The 19,785-nt window shown below is 36.9% G+C and overlaps 1 protein-coding gene across 1 annotated transcript in view; it reads left to right on the forward strand.

Annotated features, from left to right (window-relative positions):
• Plekhh2 (pleckstrin homology, MyTH4 and FERM domain containing H2) overlaps positions 1–19,785 on the forward strand; it is a 107,903-nt gene that overhangs the window by 55,619 nt on the left and 32,499 nt on the right. Inside the window, exons 9-17 of the mRNA XM_077791884.1 lie at positions 117–192; positions 1,660–1,754; positions 2,416–2,560; positions 2,845–2,981; positions 3,074–3,184; positions 3,345–3,431; positions 4,744–4,902; positions 14,191–14,271; positions 18,688–18,867. Coding sequence (XP_077648010.1) covers positions 117–192; positions 1,660–1,754; positions 2,416–2,560; positions 2,845–2,981; positions 3,074–3,184; positions 3,345–3,431; positions 4,744–4,902; positions 14,191–14,271; positions 18,688–18,867 — 1,071 coding nt within the window. The remainder of the gene's footprint in view (positions 1–116; positions 193–1,659; positions 1,755–2,415; positions 2,561–2,844; positions 2,982–3,073; positions 3,185–3,344; positions 3,432–4,743; positions 4,903–14,190; positions 14,272–18,687; positions 18,868–19,785) is intronic.

Here is a 19,785-nt window from a genome sequence, read left to right on the forward strand (position 1 = left end):
ATTCTATAATAATTCTGTCTTCTAGTGAATTTTAACAACCAATGAAAAACATATATATTGAAAGTAATCATTTCTTATTTTTAAACATCCTATTCAAATCTCTTTTTTTACATTAGGAAAGCAGAATTTATGCTGTAGCCAAATCAGGCATTCGAATGTCTGAGGCGTTCAATATGGAAAATGTTAATAAAAGTAAGTGCTTTTGCATGCTATAACATGGGTGAGCCTTGAGGATGTCATGCTAAGTGATTGATAGCGCAATACAAACACATGAGACAGGTGCAGAAAGGTGGATACTGTAAGATTTCACTCTAGGGAGTTAGCCAGTGTGGAATGGTGGTTACCAAGGGCTAGGAGGGGTGGGGAAAGTAGGTTTGTAGTTTAATGGTTTTAGAATTTCAGATTTGTAAGATGAAGAAGTTCTAGAGGTCTGTTTTATAACAATGTGAATATACTTCACATTTAAAAATGGTTAAGATGGGGGGCTGACATTGTGGCTGGAGTTCGCCTAGCATGTGCGAAGCTCTGGGTTCAATCCTCAGCACCACATAAAAAATGAATAAATAAACTAAAGGTATTGTGTCCAACTACAACTAAAAATAAATATTAAAAATGATTAAGATGGTAAATTTTATTTCATGTGCTTTTTTACCACAATAAAAAAGTTCTTTTTAAAGTTTGTGATTTTGTATTTCTATTCCATAGCCAACAACTTCCCAAATGTCTAACATTATCTAAAAATAAATCAAATTATATAAACTTTGAGGAGATGATTTCAAAGGTTGCTGATTTATGTTTTAAAATTAAAATTCATCTTACTTAATATAGAAATCCCAAAACATTCAAATCTGATGTGGAAAGTACCTCTGGTGTAGAAATACTTCAGAGACTAAAGTGGAGAAACTGGCATTTCAGCCATTCAGAATCAAAGTTGTAAAAATGTTGGTCTCTGTGTCTTTTCTCTCCTTCCTCCCTTCCTCTTTCCCTTCCTTCCTAAAATTATTATAGAATTAATGCATGCCCATTATAAATGAATGAATGAAACCAAATGATATAGAACCATCTGGAATAAAAAGAGAAATTTTCCTGTAGTTTCTTCTATCAGTCCTCCCAGTTCTACCACTTATCCATGTCTTAGAGGTAACCACTGATATTCTGTTTCATTTCAACTATCTTCTGTTCTTACCAAGAAATCACATTCTAACCTTTCAACATTAGATTCACCTGATAAAGGCTTAAGAATGATGATGCTTTTATACCAGGTCAATAACAGGGTTGTGAATAGTTAGAGAACATCTTCATAGGTCCTTCCACTGAGTCTGCCAGTCGGTAGTTGTCTTACCTAGTTCTGTGCAGCCTGAGCTAAGCATGCATGGAGATGCTGAAGAAATGAAAGCCATGATTCTTGCTCTCAAAGAACTTATAGTCTCCCTGGGGAACTAGCATACACGAGGAAATAATGAGCCATGTAAAAAATGGGTGTCTATAAAACTGTAAATGCCATGATTCGTAACAGACTACATAATTAATAATCACATGTGTTAATCCAATTTCTCTTTAATTGGAAATGATGCTAATCCACATTCATAACAAATAGGTCAATGTGCTTGTTAGAAGTTTTTGTTTAAAAAAGAAAATGACATTTTTTTTTTGTTTCAGATTCTGCCACCATGCTATCCTATACCACATCAGGACTTTATACATCTCTGATATACAAGAATATGACAACCCCAGTGTATACAACTTTGAAAGGGGTAACTCATCCTTGTTACTGTTAAACACATGGTTCTCTTCATGATGCATTGGGAAAATTGTTCAAGTTCCAGATTCCATTCCATTCTACACAGATTTCCCCTTTGTAGAAAGGTCTTAGAAGTTCACATTAATTTATCATTAAAAAAGAAGAAGAAAAGGAAAAGTCTGGAGAAGATATTTATTCTCAGAGCATTAGAGGTCTTCATCCAATTTCATGTGATACACACACAAAAAAAAAAAAAAAAAAAAAGAAAGAAAAAGAAAAGAAAAGAAAAAAAAAACCCAGGCTGTTAATTGTTTAAAGGAAACATATTATTAATGATGTAGTGGGAACTCCTAATTTAGAAAGATCTTTTTTTTTTTTTAAATCAGTGCCAGAGTCCCATCCTTGCCAAAAGTATCTAATTAAAAATGAGGACTGTCAGATATTGATAACCTTATGTTTTCAGAAGTTTTCTATAATTGACAAATGCCTTGATAATTAGAATTTGAGGTTGGACAACATGACTTTCATACTGGCAAAATATGTTCTTGTAATCCTTCAAAAAAAAAAAACACCCCACATTCCATGACTTCTTCCTATAAAACATTCTTTGTCTAAAAAAATAATGATAATAACTTTAGAGATGGATATAGGGAGGCTGTTCTGCTTTTCTTTAGAAGGCGACCCAAATAAGTAGCAGCCCTTTCCTGGACGATTCCTCTGGCTCCGAGGAAGAGGACGGCTCCAGATCCAGCTCGCAGACGTCAGAGTCGGACTCGCGCAACCGCAGTGGGCCTGGGAGCCCCCGAGCCATGAAGCGAGGTGAGGGGCAAGCCAAGTTAGTGGACTAGTGCACATATTTTATTCATTATAATTAGCCGAGGTTGTCATCACAACAAAATATTATTTGCATTCCTGGGACTTCCTTAGAAATTTGCTTGATGGTCCCTATGCCTTAGTTGTTTTCAGCTTTAAAAGTTTTTAATGGCCCAAGGAATGAGAATAAATGTAGTATGAGGAGGTTTATGATTCAGGAACTCTCACAACCAGCGTTTGGACCACCCCTGTATTAAATGCTGACTTGATGTATTTCCTTGATCTTCCAGGAGTGTCTGTCTCCTCTGTGGCTTCTGAAAATGACTACGCCATTCCCCCCGATGCCTACTCTGCAGACACAGAGTGCCTACAGCCCGAGCAGAAGCTCCCTAAAACCTGCTCGACGTCCAGTGATAATGGGAAAAACGTAAGCCCCGAATCAAGACTTTTAAAAAATTAATGAATCAGTTTGAGCTTCCAAAAGGAAACTTAAAATTTTTAAAAATTTCTTAAAATTAGGAACCACTGGAAAAATCTGGCTATTTACTAAAAATGAGTGGTAAGGTCAAGACTTGGAAGCGGAGGTGGTTCGTTCTCAAAGGTGGAGAATTACTTTACTACAAATCTCCAGTGAGTAGAAAATGCTTGCTGTTCAGAACTGAATTCCTCAAATATAAATTAAAATGTTCACTGTTTTTCTTTCCGGTAATGTGATTAATGATGCAAAGCATTTCTTATTATGACTATTACTATTCATCTTTGTTCATTTGGTTTTCTTCTTTTCATGCAGAGTGATGTAATTAGAAAACCCCAGGGCCATATTGAACTTAGTGCTTCCTGCAGTATTTTAAGAGGAGATAACAAACAAACAGTTCAGGTACTTTTTAAACTTTTTTTAAAAATGTATATATGTATCATGCAAAATTCAATTCTCAATGATCCAAGCTAGTGGAAAGGAGATTGGATTATTCACTGTTTCTTATTCACTTTGGAGTTTGATGCCTTAAAGGTATGTTAACACTGTAAGACTTTTTAGTTAATGTGGTAATGTAAGCTAAATTTCTGTTGGGTAACTCCCACTATACTTTCTTTACCTTTTCTTTCTTTACACTCTTCTTTCCTCATATCTAATGTCCCAGGTATTTTTAGCTCTTAATATGTCAAGCTATATTAGGAAGAGTTAGCTGATAAATGAATTCCCAAGAAGATGTTAGTAATACATTATATGATTAAATTCAGGAGTGTCTGTATTTTAGTATAGAATTAGACAATGACAGTTCTTCCATGAACTTGCTATAACACATATACGGTTTATAACAACTTAACGGTTGGTGAACAGAGGGGCTGTCCTTCCTAGTCACACCAGAGAGGTATTAGCTGCCCATTTTACCTACACATAAGGCCAGTCTTGTCTTAAATCTGTTCAATTTAAAACACAGGCTTTTGAGATAGTCTGGTATATGCAATTTAAATTCACTATTTCTGAAATGCTTTCAGTAACCATTATTTTCTCATCTTGCTCCTTCGGAGGGTGGAAGACAACATTTTCCAGAAAGGTACATTATCAATGTTTCCAGTGGACTGAGAACTACTCAGAGATTTAGAAGGGAGAATTAGGGAAAGCTTTGTCTTGGAGTATGGCTGTTAAGAATCATTTGTAAGCTTCTGAAATATTTGGAAAACTTACAGTGTGATTAATTTGAGACTGGAAAATTGTGAGTTCATAATATCTGATCATATGTTATTTCCAAAAATTTCTCTTCTTGCATGCAAGGTCTTCTTGTTTTATTTATAGGTGACTTCCTCATTTCTCTGTATTTAACAACAACATCTCCAGTCATTCTGATCCTCATTTCAATAACCAGGCACCTGTTGCACATTTAAGGGAAAAAACCAAAAATGGGATGGGTAAAAATGTAAAATCATGATCCCAAAATTTAATATTATGAAAACTTTTAAAGTAAACCAAAGTGAAGAAAACATTTCAACAAAAATTTAATTTTTACAATTCTCAAAAGTGGTTAAGTATTATACATAATTGTGGAGTCATTTATTTAGAACCTAGGATCCAAGGTTTTGCATGTTTGCTTCCATGTAGAGTAAATGATGTTTGAAGAATGGACAAGGACATGATAACAATCCTAAATCTTCACAGATGCCTTTCCTACTGCTTTCTCATTCCATTCTAGTTGACCACTGAAAAACACACATACTATCTGACTGCAGATTCTCCCAACATATTGGAAGAATGGATTAAAGTGTTACAGAATGTTCTTCGGATCCAAGCTGCTAACCCACTTTTCCTGCAGCCTGAAGGCAAACCAACAATGAAGGGATTACTCACGAAGGTAGGAACCTCGTGTGCATAGCAATGTCTCAGGCTACTAAGTGGATTTGCCCCGCAAATCAGGAAAAGTGGGTGCCAGGGAATATGAGTATCAAATGTTTATATTGTATTGGGGCGGGGAAGTGTGTTTGAAGTTTGATGCTCACAACAAAAACCAGAAAGTTGACAAATGAAAATTTGACTACAATACATAAAAATATAAATGCGCTATTAAAAATTCTACAAGCACAATTTCTAAAAGATGGATGAAAAACTTTGAAAAGGTATTTAAAAGGTGTGAAAGCTCGTTAATATCCTAAATATTTAACAATTTTTTTTCTGATCAGTAGGTGAAGGATGAGGGGGATGTGAGGGAAGAGGACCAAGGGAGAGAAGTTGAAATAGTAGAGACAAATAAATGCAAACTCTCTTATTGATCATATCAATCAGAAAAAAAAAAACACTTTACTCTCACCAATCATTATTTATTAAAAGCATAGATTAAAACAATAGATATCATTTTTAAATTTGGTGAGAAGAAAAACTTTTTAAAGATATTATGAGATCTATGTTATTCATGTTTTAGAACAAAAAGAAAAAAATCCTAAAGTTTTTTCCTCTCAACTGTACCTATTGAGAGGAGGAAAGACTTTATTATTATTATTATTATTATTAGTAGTAGTAGTAGTAGTAGTAGTAGAAGTAGTACTGGGGATTGAACTCAGGGACACTTGACCACTAAGCCACATCCCCAGCCCTATTTTATATTTTATTCAGAGACAGGGTCTCACTGAGTTGCTTAGCACCTTGCTTTTTGTTGAAGCTGGCTTTGAACTGGTGATCCTCCTGCCTCAGCCTCCCAAGCTGCTGGGATTAAAGGCATGCACCACCACACCTGCCTTATTCTATTTTTGTGTGTGTGTGTATGTGTGTGTTGCTGGGGATTGAACCCAGGGCCTCGTGCATGCAAGGCAAGCACTCTACCAACTGTGCTATATCCCCAGCCCAAAAACATTTTTAAAAATTTTTGAAACCCAATATTGGCACACTTTAAGCGATCTACTAATGAGAGTATTATATTACTCTATAAAATAATTTGGCAATGTTTGAGCCCAGTTGTTAACTCAGTATGTATTTTTGGATGAACAAATGAATGAATGAATATCAAATATTTTAAAAACATGTCCTTTGAAAGGATAAGTTTATTAGTTTATAAATTTCCCAGTTTAAAATTAGTATAAATTTCCTATGAAATTTATCCTTAGGAAATAATCTTAATTTACAAAAGATTTAAGTAAGTATAAAGATTTTTTTAATGAGGTAAATAAACATACTTACTCTGAAATGCACAGATATCAAGTATGGCGTTTGATGAATTTTGAAAGATAGTTACTGTCACCTCATTAAAGATTTAGAACACTTTTATTATTCCAGAAAGATTCCTTTCACAGCATGGTTTATAATAAGAAAACACAGGGATCATCTTAGATGTAGGGTAGAAAATAGCTTAAAGAAATGTTTGTACAATCATGATGCTTTTTCTGTGTAGCCTTTTGTATGTGGCAGAAGAATATTTAATGCTATAGAGTTATACTGTGATATATTGTTAGATGGTAAGTAGAGTGCAATTATTATATTCTTATTCCATTTTTATTTTATGTATTCATAGAAAATTGGCTGAGGGAGGGCTGGGATTGTAGCTTATTGGTAGAGCACTTGCCTCACATGCATGAGGCACTGGGTTTGAACTTTAGCGCCACTTAAAATAAATAAATAAAATAAAAGATTAAAAAAAAAAGAAAAGAAAATTGTCTGAGGGAAATATACCAAGGTATATTGGTTATTTCTGTGTAATTATAATATTTTTGCTTAATTGTTTTCTAATTTTAAAAAATGAATAAATATTGACTTTTAAGTATTATTATTATATTTCAGACATTTACTGGATACAAGCACTATTTTTTCTTTTATACTATATTATTAGTTCCGAATTAGCTATGCTCTTAGGACTATCAATTGCTATGAAATTAAAAATCGATCTATGTGTTAAATTCAAATTGAAAATTTCTTGCAATATATAAATCACTAACAGATCTCTGGGGTCGTCAGCAAGTATACTATGTTTATTAAAGTCTCACAAATGGTTTGGCAAACATCCCAGACAACTCCTTTTCTCTGGAACAGCAGGAAAATGGACATGAAGTTGGACCCAAATGAAGATTACAGGAAAGTTCAAACTCAGGGACTAAAGGAGATAGTTCATTGGAGGGTTATGGACCAAGCCAATAGCCTTAACGTTTTTCCAGTGTCTCTTTAGCATGAATTTTCATCACTGCCCTACCCAAAAGGTATACAGCCCCTAGACTATTTAAGTGGAAAACTTACTATCAGTTCCCCATTCACCTTGTGGAAGTTCTCTTTTCTTCTCACTTATATAAATCCTACTCCTTTCACTCTTGCCAAATGATGATAATAATAAATTTTTTAAAAAGGTCCGGCAAAGTGCACAATACATTGATACCACTGGTCTATTAGAAATCACAGTGAATTGCTAGAATATAGAAATGTGATTCTCTACATGGAGGACTACAGGATGGGGTTAATATTCTAAAGGACAAGATCACTTAATATCATCATAAAATTTTAAGAAATCCTATTGGTTGCTTTTGGGAAAATGCAATAAAACATTTGCACACACATAATCAATCATCACTTATGTGCTATGATTATGTAAGAGGTGAAAAAATTTAGAGGTTAAGGAGCTATACTATCATGTAATTTATATCTAATAATAATGTGGGAATGTAGATGGGTGCTACTCAGAAATATTTATAGACTGACTAGCTGTAGTGAAAGAAATAATTCACCAGTGCATTTAACAAATAGATGTACTATTTTGGGGTGGGGTTTGGTACCAGGGATTAAACTCAGAGGCACTCAACCACTGAGCCACATGCCCAGCCCTATTTTGTATTTTATTTAGAGACAGGGTCTCACTGGGTTGCTTAGCACCTTGCTTTTTAATGAAGCTTTATTTGAACTGGTGATCTTCCTGCCACAGCCTTCCAAGCCACTGGGATTACAGGCATGCGCCACTGTGCCCAATAAGAGATGTACTATGTTTTTTCCAAAATATTACATTTCTATAAAAATGTTTTCTCATTTATTGATGGGACATGGAACTCCCTTATATTGTGCAAATATACTTTTTTCCAAGGAACACAGTGCCACTTTAAGCCACATTCTTACTACAACCATAACAATGAGCTTTCCTTTTATTTCTCTATCACATCCTGAGTTTAGTAGGACTCCATAGTAAGGGTCTGTTATTTTCCCCACGTTTGTTTTGTTTGTTTGCTTGGTTCCTTTCAGTTTATCAGCATGGCATTGTCTGTTTCTGCTCCTGTTACACTTCTGCAATTCTGTTTCTCATTCCACGGTTGCATTTTGGATGAATTTAGATTGATGTGTTATCAGTGACAGAACCATCAGGGTTTAGAGACAGGATGCTTACGAGATTTCTTCCTGCCACTATGAGGACTTGTCCACCCCCCCTTCCATCCCCCAACTTTGTTTTCACCTTCAAAGGGAAAAAGTTCCCTCAGTTATTCTAAGTGACTTGCTCCAAGCTGACATTCAGGCTACAGTTTGAGATACTATATAACAGCATTTGAATACCTTAGAGGGAAGGAAGGTTTTTCAAGTGGTCATATTGTTATTATTCAGTACAGAAATACACAGCTAGGTATTAATAACATGATTGATTTGATTCTGGAAATTCTCTTACATGATTTTTATTTTAATGCTTAAAAATATGTTCTATATGCAGATTTGTTTCTTTAAATCACAAACAAAAAAAATTGTTGAGCAGTTACCACACACAACACAATAGGCTGGAAGTTATTAAAATGAATATGCCACTTTCCCATTCCTCAGATAGCTTCATGATCTAATGGAAAAGAGAGGGACGGACACATATTTACAATATGTGAAAAATCACAGTTATTGGATTGTACCATAAAGGTCACAGAGAAATGACTTCTCAGAGATGTGCCTGTGCCGAGTCTTTAAGGAAGAGTGGAAATTAGTTACACCAAATGTCATGGCAGGGAAGGTTCCCCTGGCGAGGAAGCAGCTTGAATGAGGCATACACTCTTTTTGTTTTTCTTACATACATGACAATAGTGGAGTGCATTACATTCATAAAGACATACACTCTTGAAGTAGGCCACCTACACTACAAGTCCTTTGGAAAAAGGCCAGAGGGGCCCTGTTGTGGAGAGCTGCTTTTGTCTGAAGTGCTTTGGTCTCTTCCTCCTAGAGGATCCGTGGAACCCTTCAGGATTTTTAATAGGGGCATGGACATATTCCTATTGTTAACAGATTACTCTGCTGACAGAAAGATTTGTGGGAGGCAAAGTGGGGATTCTAAGAACAGGAGGAGTGTTGACATGAAGAAGAGGGTGCTCTGAAGGGGTCATGAGGAAAGAGGAGAGGATGAATTTTAATAATGGTGGGAGGTAAAATCTTCAGTTTGATTGAATTGGGGGTTAGTAAGTAGATAAAATAAAGATGCTGGGTGAAAGATGGTGCCAGAAAGAGGAGCAGTTTTAGGACAATGGAAAGGTTATGTTGGAACATGTCAATATTTAGATCTTGTAAAGACACATTAGCTAAGAAGCCCAACAGGCAGCAGAACACCAGTTTACATCAGAGGAGAGGGCTGGACTGAAGGGAAGGAACTGGTGACTCGGCAGCATTTGTGTCGCAGCTGAAACCATGAAAGTGAAAGAAATCAGCCAGGAAAAATGTGCTGAGTGTGCAGAGAGTTAATGGCACACAAGGGGATGCATGAAAGACCCTGAGAGTGAGCATCGCAAAGGCCAGGGAGTGGGACATTTAGCCAGGAGAGAGTGATCTCCGTGTCACATGTAGAGTGCTCAGGGAAGAAAGCACATTGCAGTAGGTTGGAGGGAAAATGGGAGATGAGTAGGTACAATATTTAAGTCTGGAGATCCTTTAAAGCTGGAGGGACCAAGAGGTCAGGAGAGGCATTTTTAAGATGGGATGATTTGAAATCAACATTGTATTATGAGAATTTTAAAACAAGTGAAAGTAAAACAGTATAATGACTCCTCACAGAGTCATCATCCTGTTCCAACAGTTACTAACTGTGGCTAATATGATATCATGTCATAGAATCCCTTGTAACCTTCCCTCTTCTCCCACATTCTTTTTGTTTGTTTATTACCAGGGATTAAACCTGGGGACGCTTAATCACTGAGCCACATCCCAGCTCTTTTTAATATTTTATTTAGAGACAGAGTGTCGCTGAGTTGCTTAGAGCCTCGCTAAGGCTTAAGCCTTGCTGAGGCTGCCTGTAAGGTTGAGATTCTCCTGCCTCAGCCTAGGAGCCACTGGGATTACTGATGTGAACCACTGCACTTGGCTGTCTTCCCACATTCTGCACTGAATTATTTAAAGGCAAATGGAGATCAAGTTTTGTTGGGTGGATTTGTTACAAGTATAGAATGCAATTTAATCACAGGTTTTGAATCAAGAATTGTTTGTGATCAAACATGGGATCCCAAGTTGGTAGAGAAGGAAGAGCAGCCAGGAAGGAAGTGAGAAGCTGTAATAAAAGAGAAAGATCAGGTGAATGAGGTTATGAAGTAGCAGTGGTGTGAGTAAGAGAGAGGGAGGCGGGAGGAGGCTGTGATCAGGGAGCAGAATGTAAACTGCAGAAGTGGAGCTGTTCACAGTGGGGGTTGTGGGTAACCAGGTGGGGCGCAGGGATGGGGGCAAAAAGGGAGGGATGGCAAAGGTTATGGAAATAAAGAGAGCAAGGATGTGGAGGTGGAATGGCAGAGGTTGGGCAGGGGCTTCAGAGCCAGTCTGCCTGTGCACAACTCCTTGGCCACTCTTGTGACCTTGAACAAGTTCCTCACAGGCCCTGTGCCTTAGCATCCCCATTAGTAAATGAGGATAATAATAGTGTCCACCTCACACTGTTTTGGGAGGATTAAATAAATTTTTTGAACAGGTAAAGTACATTCAGATAGGACCTGGCACAATCAGGTTGTATTAGGGTTCTCTAGAGGAACAGAATCAACAGGAAGTATGTTTATAAAAAAGGGACTTATGAGGTTTGTTTACTGGAGCAAAAGCTAGATAGTCCACAGTGGGCATCTCCAGGCCAGAGAGATGGACCATGAGTAGCTGCACACTCCAAGGGGCTGAAGCCCCAGAACAAGAGGGATCAATGGTGCTACCCTAGTCTGAGACCTAAGGCTTCTGGAGAATCGCTGGCTGAGTCCGATTTGGAAGAGTGAAGAAGCAAGAGTCCGATATCCTCAAAAGATCGCAGCAGCAATCAAGACCCCTTTCAAGAAGAATGGAGCTTGCATCAGCTGCTGCTTCCTTCTTCTTCCAACAATTGTATTCTATCCAAGCCATCATCCTATTGGATGGTGCTGCCCACGCTTAGGGAGAGTCACCATTCAGTTGGCTATCCTGAATGCCAATCATTCCTAGACACACCCTTACTCACACACCCATAAGCCTCTTAATCCCATCAAGTTGACTATTCAAATTAACCATTACAAGGTTATTCCTGGCACTTGGTGAACGCTCAAAAAAGATGCCAGATGTTAATATCATGAGAGTTTCACCTAGATATTGAAGTCAGCAAAGCTGGTGACAGGATTTGTGGTGGGGAATGCTACAAGGATGAGAACACAGATGGAGATAGGAGACCCTGGGTGCTTATGTTGAGAATCACACTCTTAGGAATATTATGTATGATTTGTCTTCAAATTTGAGCAGAACTGATATGAAGTACCTCTGTTAAGGATACAAGGTAAAAAATTATTCTTTCACTTATTTATCTAAGCCTTGAGATTGCCTTTAAATCTTCAAAAGGATTCTTTTGTTATACTTTGTTTATTATAATGTTTTCAGATTGAGTCAGAAGTTTAAGAAATTCTAAGATAATAAGATTTCCATGTGCAGATAGACAGTTTTTGAGGTACAGCCTTTGCAATGAGTTGGCAAGGGTCTGCATTTATTTACAGTTCTCCAAAGATAGCCAGTGTTCTATTTTAAAGATAACTCATTTCAGAAGTTCACTGTCTATAGCCAGATGTGTTTTACTCCAATTTGGAGGAGACTTCTTTCTGGGGTTGTTTAAAGACAGAGAAAAAAGCACTCCATAATACCATTTGAAAGTGCCAGGGTATTTGTCTGTAAATATATGTTTCTAAATTTAATTAAGCTGAAATATGTCTTGCCCAATGAAACATTTTTTTGTTTTGTTTTGTTTTGCTTTTCTCAAGCAGCATTCTAAACCCATCAAACTGTTAGTGGTGGAGTTATTTGTATAAACCATAGCTTTGAAAGCCCAAAGGAGGGTTAGGTTTGTGGGTTTAAAAGAAAATGTGTGTTTTGCTTCTTATTCCTAGTGAGGAAGGAAGCATTTACTGTGTAACTGCTATTATCCTTTATTTACATTGTCTCCTTTGGTCATCACAACAGCCCAGTGGGATGTATGATAATCTCATGTTATGACAAAGACACTGTGAGGTTAAGTCAGTTAGTTGCCTGGGGATCCATTCAGTATGTAGTAGAGCTGAAGTTTAAGCCTTGGGCCTTCAGGCTTCAAATCCTGGCCTTTCCTACTTTAGAGACTCTTCTACTATTGTGCTGATACTTTGTATTCTTTGATATACTTTGTATATCTTCTCAATGAATTATTATTACAGTTACTACTTAAATTCCTACTCAATTTAAATATACATTGTTACAAATTCCTTCAAGATCCTACAAAATTGCACAGTCCCTTCCCCTTCCCCATACCCTCTCCCTTTCCTTGCTGAGCCAGAGGCACTCAGGCCTCCTTACAGCTCCTTAGACTCACTAAGCACATCTGTCACCAGACACATCTGTTCTCTCCTCAGAGGACCACATCGCTCCTCTCCCCCATTCAGGGCCTTACCAGTGTCTCTGAGGCCCTCCCACCCACCATGGTTTTTTAAATTATTGTTGTTTGTTTGCTTGTTTTTGTGATGCTGGAGATCAAACCCAGGGCTTCATGCATGCTAGGCAAGCACTCCCCAGTCCCCATGTTTTAAATTATAACACTCCCCTCCTTTTCCTGAAGTTTCTCTCCTTCCCTGCTTTATTTTTCTCCTTAATTCTTATCATCTTGGGCAAGTGTGACAACAATATTGTGGGCTTTGGGTATACTGGCTAGTTTCTTATATTGCAGGAGAGGGTCTAGCCTCCAGGTGGAAGTTGGCAGGGCTGGGTTGGCAGGACTGCTGCCAGGGGAGTAGGAGTCCAGGGCATCCTCAACCAGGACACCACATTCTAGGACTGGGGTGACAGGGCTTTATCTCAGTCTTACCCACTAGGGGGAATGGGGTTCTTCATGATTTACTAGGATGGAGTATGTAGCCTAGACTGCCTGGTAAAGATCTTCAGGGCCTGTTCCTAGGCCTGTTCCTAGAGCAAGGAGGAACCACAGTATGCACCTTCCTAAAGCCACCAAATGATGATAAACCTACAATACCCAATAACATTTTGATAAGATGTCTTGCACAGAATTATATATAAATGGCACCTCTTTGTATTCTTGGTGAAATCGTATTGTATACTGCTGATTTAATTGTTTTTCTCACAAGCTGTGAACTCCTTATAGGAAAAGACCGTCTTGTTCATATCTGTTTCACCAGGACCAAGACCAGTCTCTGACTATTCAAAGTCAAGACCTGTCAAATTCTGTCCTAGCCACTTAATACAGTGCCTGACATGTAGGAGATAATCAGTATAATAATTAACTTTTAATGCTATTTTTTTATTTTGTATGATTACTTCTGGAGAAGGCATTCATGTTTTGAATGAATGGATTTTTTTACATTTGGAAAAATCTCTAGAATTCTTTAGATTTTAATCTTAATTCTAACATAGAGTATAGAGCCATAGAGTTTGTTGGAAATCCATGAAATACAGAAACCGTGGAATATACTCAATAGTGAAATCGGCACCTTTTCTTAAATCCACCTTTGAATGCTCAGTTGCAGGCATCAAACTTGATACATAATAAACATTCATTCAGTGTTGAATGGTGAGCTCCAAAACAAACATGTCATGCTATTCCTGTAAGTTTTAAGCAGCATTTGGACAGTTCAGTTGAAATATCACTTACATCGTAGGCACACTGGATATAGAAATTCAAATAGAATATATAAGCTATATTCTAAAGTATACAGTACTCTGAACTATGTTGTAATTCAATGAAATATGATTTCAGGTCAAACATGGCTACTCCAAGAGAGTCTGGTGTACACTTATAGGAAAGACGTTGTATTATTTTCGCAGTCAAGAAGATAAGGTATGTATGTATGTTTAATATGCTAATTAGAGGAAAGTTTTGCTTGTTGTGGCTTTAAATTTTTTTATTTCACCTGTTGCTAGGTAAAACTTGAGAATTTTTGATAAGGATGAAATTTGGTATTAAATTTATTAGAGAGGTAGTCACACACCTGTCACCTACAAGAGTCTTAATTCTTAATTATAAGCTTTAGTAACTTTTAATTAATGTATCACTTAAGACCTACAAGAGAAAAGCCTTCTTCTGCCTCACCCCAACCATCCCTTTCTCAAGTTTCCCCCACTCTGACAGACTAGATAAGGTTAAGAGGAGGGAACAGTAAACTAGAAAGACCTGGGGAGGAAAAGGAATTCGGTCCTGTCCCCTAAATACCTGGCTACAACTTACCTGTCCATTCATCTGCCTATTTATATCCCGTGTATTCATTTTTAAGTTGATTTCCTCTCCAAAAAGACTTATCTTCAATTTCAGAATAGAAAGATGGTATATCATCCAAAGATGAAATGTTTGCTCAGTCATCATTATGGAGATTATAAAACTTTTGCCAACATGTGCCACAAGTACTTGCATAAAATAATGATGCCCGATCCAGGTGACAACCTGTGACTGATGATTGTGTTAATGAGACTAGCCTTCCTGGTCTGGTGATCACGTGGGTCCTTTGGTATTTCTGTGTTCCCTTTTCATGGCAGCACCCTTGGGTCTGATCAGCTGTATTAAAAAAAAAAAAAACATTGTTTTCAGTATTGCTGATGGAATGGAATTGATATTCATTAAAAAGGATGCCTCTGAAGAAATGTGGGGAAATGCTCATATACAAATTCTACCTGAACAAGCACAATACAAACTGTGTACCCAGCGTAGTCCTGACTAACTTCTCAGTCAGGAAAAGAGAAGCCATTCTGTGTGTTCATGTATAAAAAGACTTACTGTAGAATTAGGGACATACATATTTTTAGAAAAATTACATTCAGGAGAGTTGAGGAGACAAAGATCAGGGGAACTCCACTGAAGATCTGAAAAGTCAGGACTAAAGATTTCAACCTCAGGACCAATGCCCTGAGGCAGATGGTCCTCAAGAGTTCCCAGGAAGCCTCTGTGCATTTCACATCAGCCTAGGCATCTGGCTGCAGCTATCTCAGGAGAGTAACTCCTTCTGCACCCTTAACTTCCAAACCTCATGCAGATTCTCTCATAGGCAGACTCTAACTTGGAGCTGTTATGAGGAGACCTTCCAAGAGGATGGTTAGGATGCTGAGTTTATAACTCCCAGCCCAGCACCTCTATGTAAAAATACACATAGCAGCTCCAAAAGAACTATACTTGAGTACTAATTGACTTTTGTGATAATAGATTAAGGATGATTTTTCTTTCTTTTTAAAAATACCTTTCCATGCTTTTAAAGTTTCTATAATTAGTATATATTTTCAATCTATATTGAAAGATAATTTAATAAATATGAATAGTATTGGTCACAGAAGAAACAAGTCAAAATAATATAAATAACAACAGAAGTCCACTGTAATTACTGGAAAAGTATTGAGAATACATGTAAATCAGTATAGGCTGCCTTTGTGTTATAAATTGATACAGATGTTTCCAGAACAATTTTGGTATCTTGATCAGTGTCTTTTTAAATTAAATCAAAATACTTCAAAGCATTAGTTCAATGAATAACCATATTAAATATAGAAGTGAATGGGACCCAGATTTTCATAGGATTGGTATGTCTAAAGAACCCAATAGAATAGTATTGCTTTATATTATAGAAGACCTAGTTTTCTTCATCACATTTTTTAAATCTGCATTTTATTTATCAATGACCTATTATTTTGCTTCTGTTTTACTCACTTTTTCCAAAAGGGTAGATAATTTTGCATTTTTTATTTTAGAAGAAATTTTTTTCATTTACTGCACATAGAAAATACTGAGTGTGTAGTTAATTTAATGCGGGTAAATAATATTTTGCATGAAAGACTATGCATTTAATTACTAATTTTCACTATTAATCAGCTATAGAATCGATAATACTGATTTTATGTAAGACATCCAGGCAAGACCTCACTGAGAAGCTGACATTTTAGTTAGGTTCTGAAGGAAATAAAAGAGCAGCCAGGTATTTAATGCATGAGCATTCCAGGCAGAGGGGACAGCACGTGAAGAGGACTCAAGGCAGGAGCATGCCTGGTGTGTTTGGGAAATAGCAAGAAGGCTGGAGGCCCTAGACTGGAGTCTGTTAAGAGAGGATACTAGGAGATGACATCAGAGATGGAACAGGGGCAAAATGATATGGGGTTTCATGGGTCAAAGTAAAAACATAGCTTTTTTGAGGAAGCAAAATTTTACCTCTGCCTTTGTAGGGTTTCAGTGAACTAAAGAATTAAACTGCCATAATAAGACAGATTCTAGGAGAAAAGTGTACGAATATATTTACTATCAGTTTTACATGACACAGGAGGCTTCGTAAGAAAATGAAGACCCAATGACCTAGAGTCACATTGAACTGGATGAAGAGCAGGAATTTGGAAAAACACACCCAGCAAAGGGACAGGCTAGGGGCATTCACAGGGTGAAGCCCTAGTGAATTATGGGCTGGTTTAGCAAGGTCTGGTTGTGCAAGCTTCCCTTGGCCTCAACTTCCGTCCCTGAGGAGGAGCAGAGTGTTATTTTTTACAGGGAGGATCTCTTGCATGTGGGAGTTTTATCCTCTGCTTTGGGAACAAAAGTGTCAGAGTGCCCTTCTTGCATCTTTTTTTTTTTTTTTTTAATGCTTTTAGTTCAAAATAATCCTTCGCCTGAACAGGTGTCTTTTGAGTGGTGTGTTATGTCACCTTCAGCTTTTACTCTGAGATGAGAACCCCCATTGGAAGGCTGTGAAAAGCAGGCACATGGTCTTGTCCACATCTAGCAGGAACTCTGGCTTCTGTTAGGAATAGGCTGAAGGGAATGAAGAAGAAAATAGTCAGGGGCCATTGTAATAATCCAGGTGGAAGATGATTGCAGGTGAGTGGTGACCATGGAAATATGAAAAGTGACCAGAATATTCTGAGAGTCTTGCTGACAGGATTTGTTGACCAGAAAGGTGTGAGATACGAGAGAAGGAAAAGGGTCAGTGATGGGTTTTTTTTTTTACTTAAGCAGCTGAAAAGACGAAATTGCCAGTAACTGAGAACAGGGAAGGCTGAGCAGAGCAGGGTGTTGAAGTGGGCAGTTTGAGATGCTGTCAGACACCTATATAAAAGTCATGGGTCTGGAGTTATGCATTTGGAAGCAGTGAAACACATGCTGGGATGAAAGCCAGGAACTTGGACGGGTTCACCCTAGGAATGAGCACAGATGGAAAAAGAGTCCAAGCCCTGGGCCCAGGAACTCAGTGTGAAATGTGCAATGGTAAATGTCTTCATGGTTAGAATGGACTTTTTCAGAACTGCAGTTGCAAACCTGGCCAAATGTTTTAGAAGTCATAAATCTGAAGCACACTCTGGATTTTCCTGAAATAAATATACTTAATTAAAGCAAAAGTTTTAAAATAGATATGCTAAACACCCAACATGGCAGATATATTTGTTTGGGTCCATAAAAGGATAGATAAATTCAATGTGCATCAGCTTTAGTAAGGTTTTCTTGCTCTTAAATTAAGGTGGAGGAAATAATTTCATTGTTTTGGAATATATTACATACTTTTAATAAATAGACTTAGGACACTCATCATTTACCTGGGTCTGGGGTGATAGTTAATTTTTGTACCAGATATCTAGCTTGTTTTTTTTTTTTCTCTGCATAGTATTGAGTCAATGTCTACATTTGTCCTTTTGATCCAGTAGCTTAATCAAATCACTGATTAATTCTTTGGGATAAACAAATCTGAATATTTTGTCTGAATTATTACTAATTACTTCACTAGGCAATGGGTCAGGTTATTTAGAGAATAATCTGAATCAACCTCTTATTTGTTCTTCAAAAGTTAAATGTTCAGAATTCATATTGCAGTTGGACTTTTTGGTGCTACCACATTTGCAAAAATGTGGGTAATCAAGTTGCCTCTAGGCATTTGTTTAAAAAAAAGTCATGCTTTTTTTTTCTTTTTTTGGTAATGGGGAGTTCTCAGAGGCACTTAACCACTAAGTCACATCCCAGCCCCCCCTTTTTTTTTTTTTGTATTTTTTAAAAAAATTTAGAAACAGGCTCTCACTGAGTTGCTTAGTGCCTTGCTAAGTTACTGAGCCTGGCTTTGAACTTGTGATCCTCCTGCTTCAGCCTCCTGAGCCACTGGGATTACAGGTGTGCGCCATAGCGCCCAACTAAGGCATGCTTTTTCTGCCCCCATCCCAGGCATGCTTTTAAAAAATGAAAATCACCAGGAAAACTTGTAGACTTAAAAAGTGCCTTCCTTACAACTGCTAACCTTCACTTTAGTTTCCTTTAGGTCAGATCAAACTCTGGGAGGCTAAAGTTGAAGAGGTGGACAGGTCCTGTGATTCAGATGAAGATTATGAAGCTAGTGGACGCAGTCTGTTGTCTACTCATTATACCATTGTTATCCACCCCAAAGACCAAGGTCCAACTTACCTCCTAATTGGATCCAAGCATGAAAAGGTATCTGAAGTCTTGTTGGTTAATTTAAAATGATTCAGACTAATAATATTCAAGTATTGGTAATAATTTTCAAATTAATTTTATGGAACTGAGGAAGAAACTTTTGCTAAAGATTCTCAGCTATATTTTTAAAATTTATTTTAATTTATTATTATTTTTTTTTTTAAATATTTATTTTTTAGTTCTAGTCGGACACAATACCTTTCTATTTATTTATTTATATATTTATATTTGGTGCTGAGGATCGAACCCAGGGCCTTGTACTTGCTAGGCCAGCGCTCTACCACTGAGCCACAACCCCAGTCATTATTATTATAATAATAATAATAATTATTATAATAATAATAATAATAATAATTATTATTATTATTATTATTATTGGCACTGCTAGGATCAAACTCAGGGCCCACACATGCTAGCCAAGTTGCCCTACCTCTGAATTATTTCCTCAGTCCTTTTTAGAGATTTTTTTACACCTTGGAAATGAGGCTTGTTCCAAGGTGTCATTTTTCAGTCCTATCGATGAAGGTCACCTTTAGACTGAAGCTAGCGCCTGACAGTGGAGGACAAAGGAATCTTATGTTTTAAAATGTAGATATCTCAGACTGTCTTTTTGGTGAATCTAAAGCCTCTACCCTATATTTTCTACTCATTTTCAATAAAATCTTAGTTTAGATGTAATTGAAAATGAATTATTATAGGTATTACACGTATATGTAATCATATATGACATATATCACAAACTGATGGGGAAATAATGGATTTTTTGCTTATCTTATGTAGTATTATATGTTCACTATATATTGGTAAAATTGGCTATTAAGGAAAACATTGTTAACTTTTCTTCTCACATTATAGCAAAAGATTTCCAGATTAAAATTGAATGTTATTTTCTTCTTGAAATTTTCTGGATTCCCT

The sequence above is a fragment of the Urocitellus parryii genome, chromosome 12 (genome assembly GCF_045843805.1).
Source record: "Urocitellus parryii isolate mUroPar1 chromosome 12, mUroPar1.hap1, whole genome shotgun sequence".
Classification (NCBI taxonomy): Eukaryota; Metazoa; Chordata; class Mammalia; order Rodentia; family Sciuridae; genus Urocitellus; species Urocitellus parryii.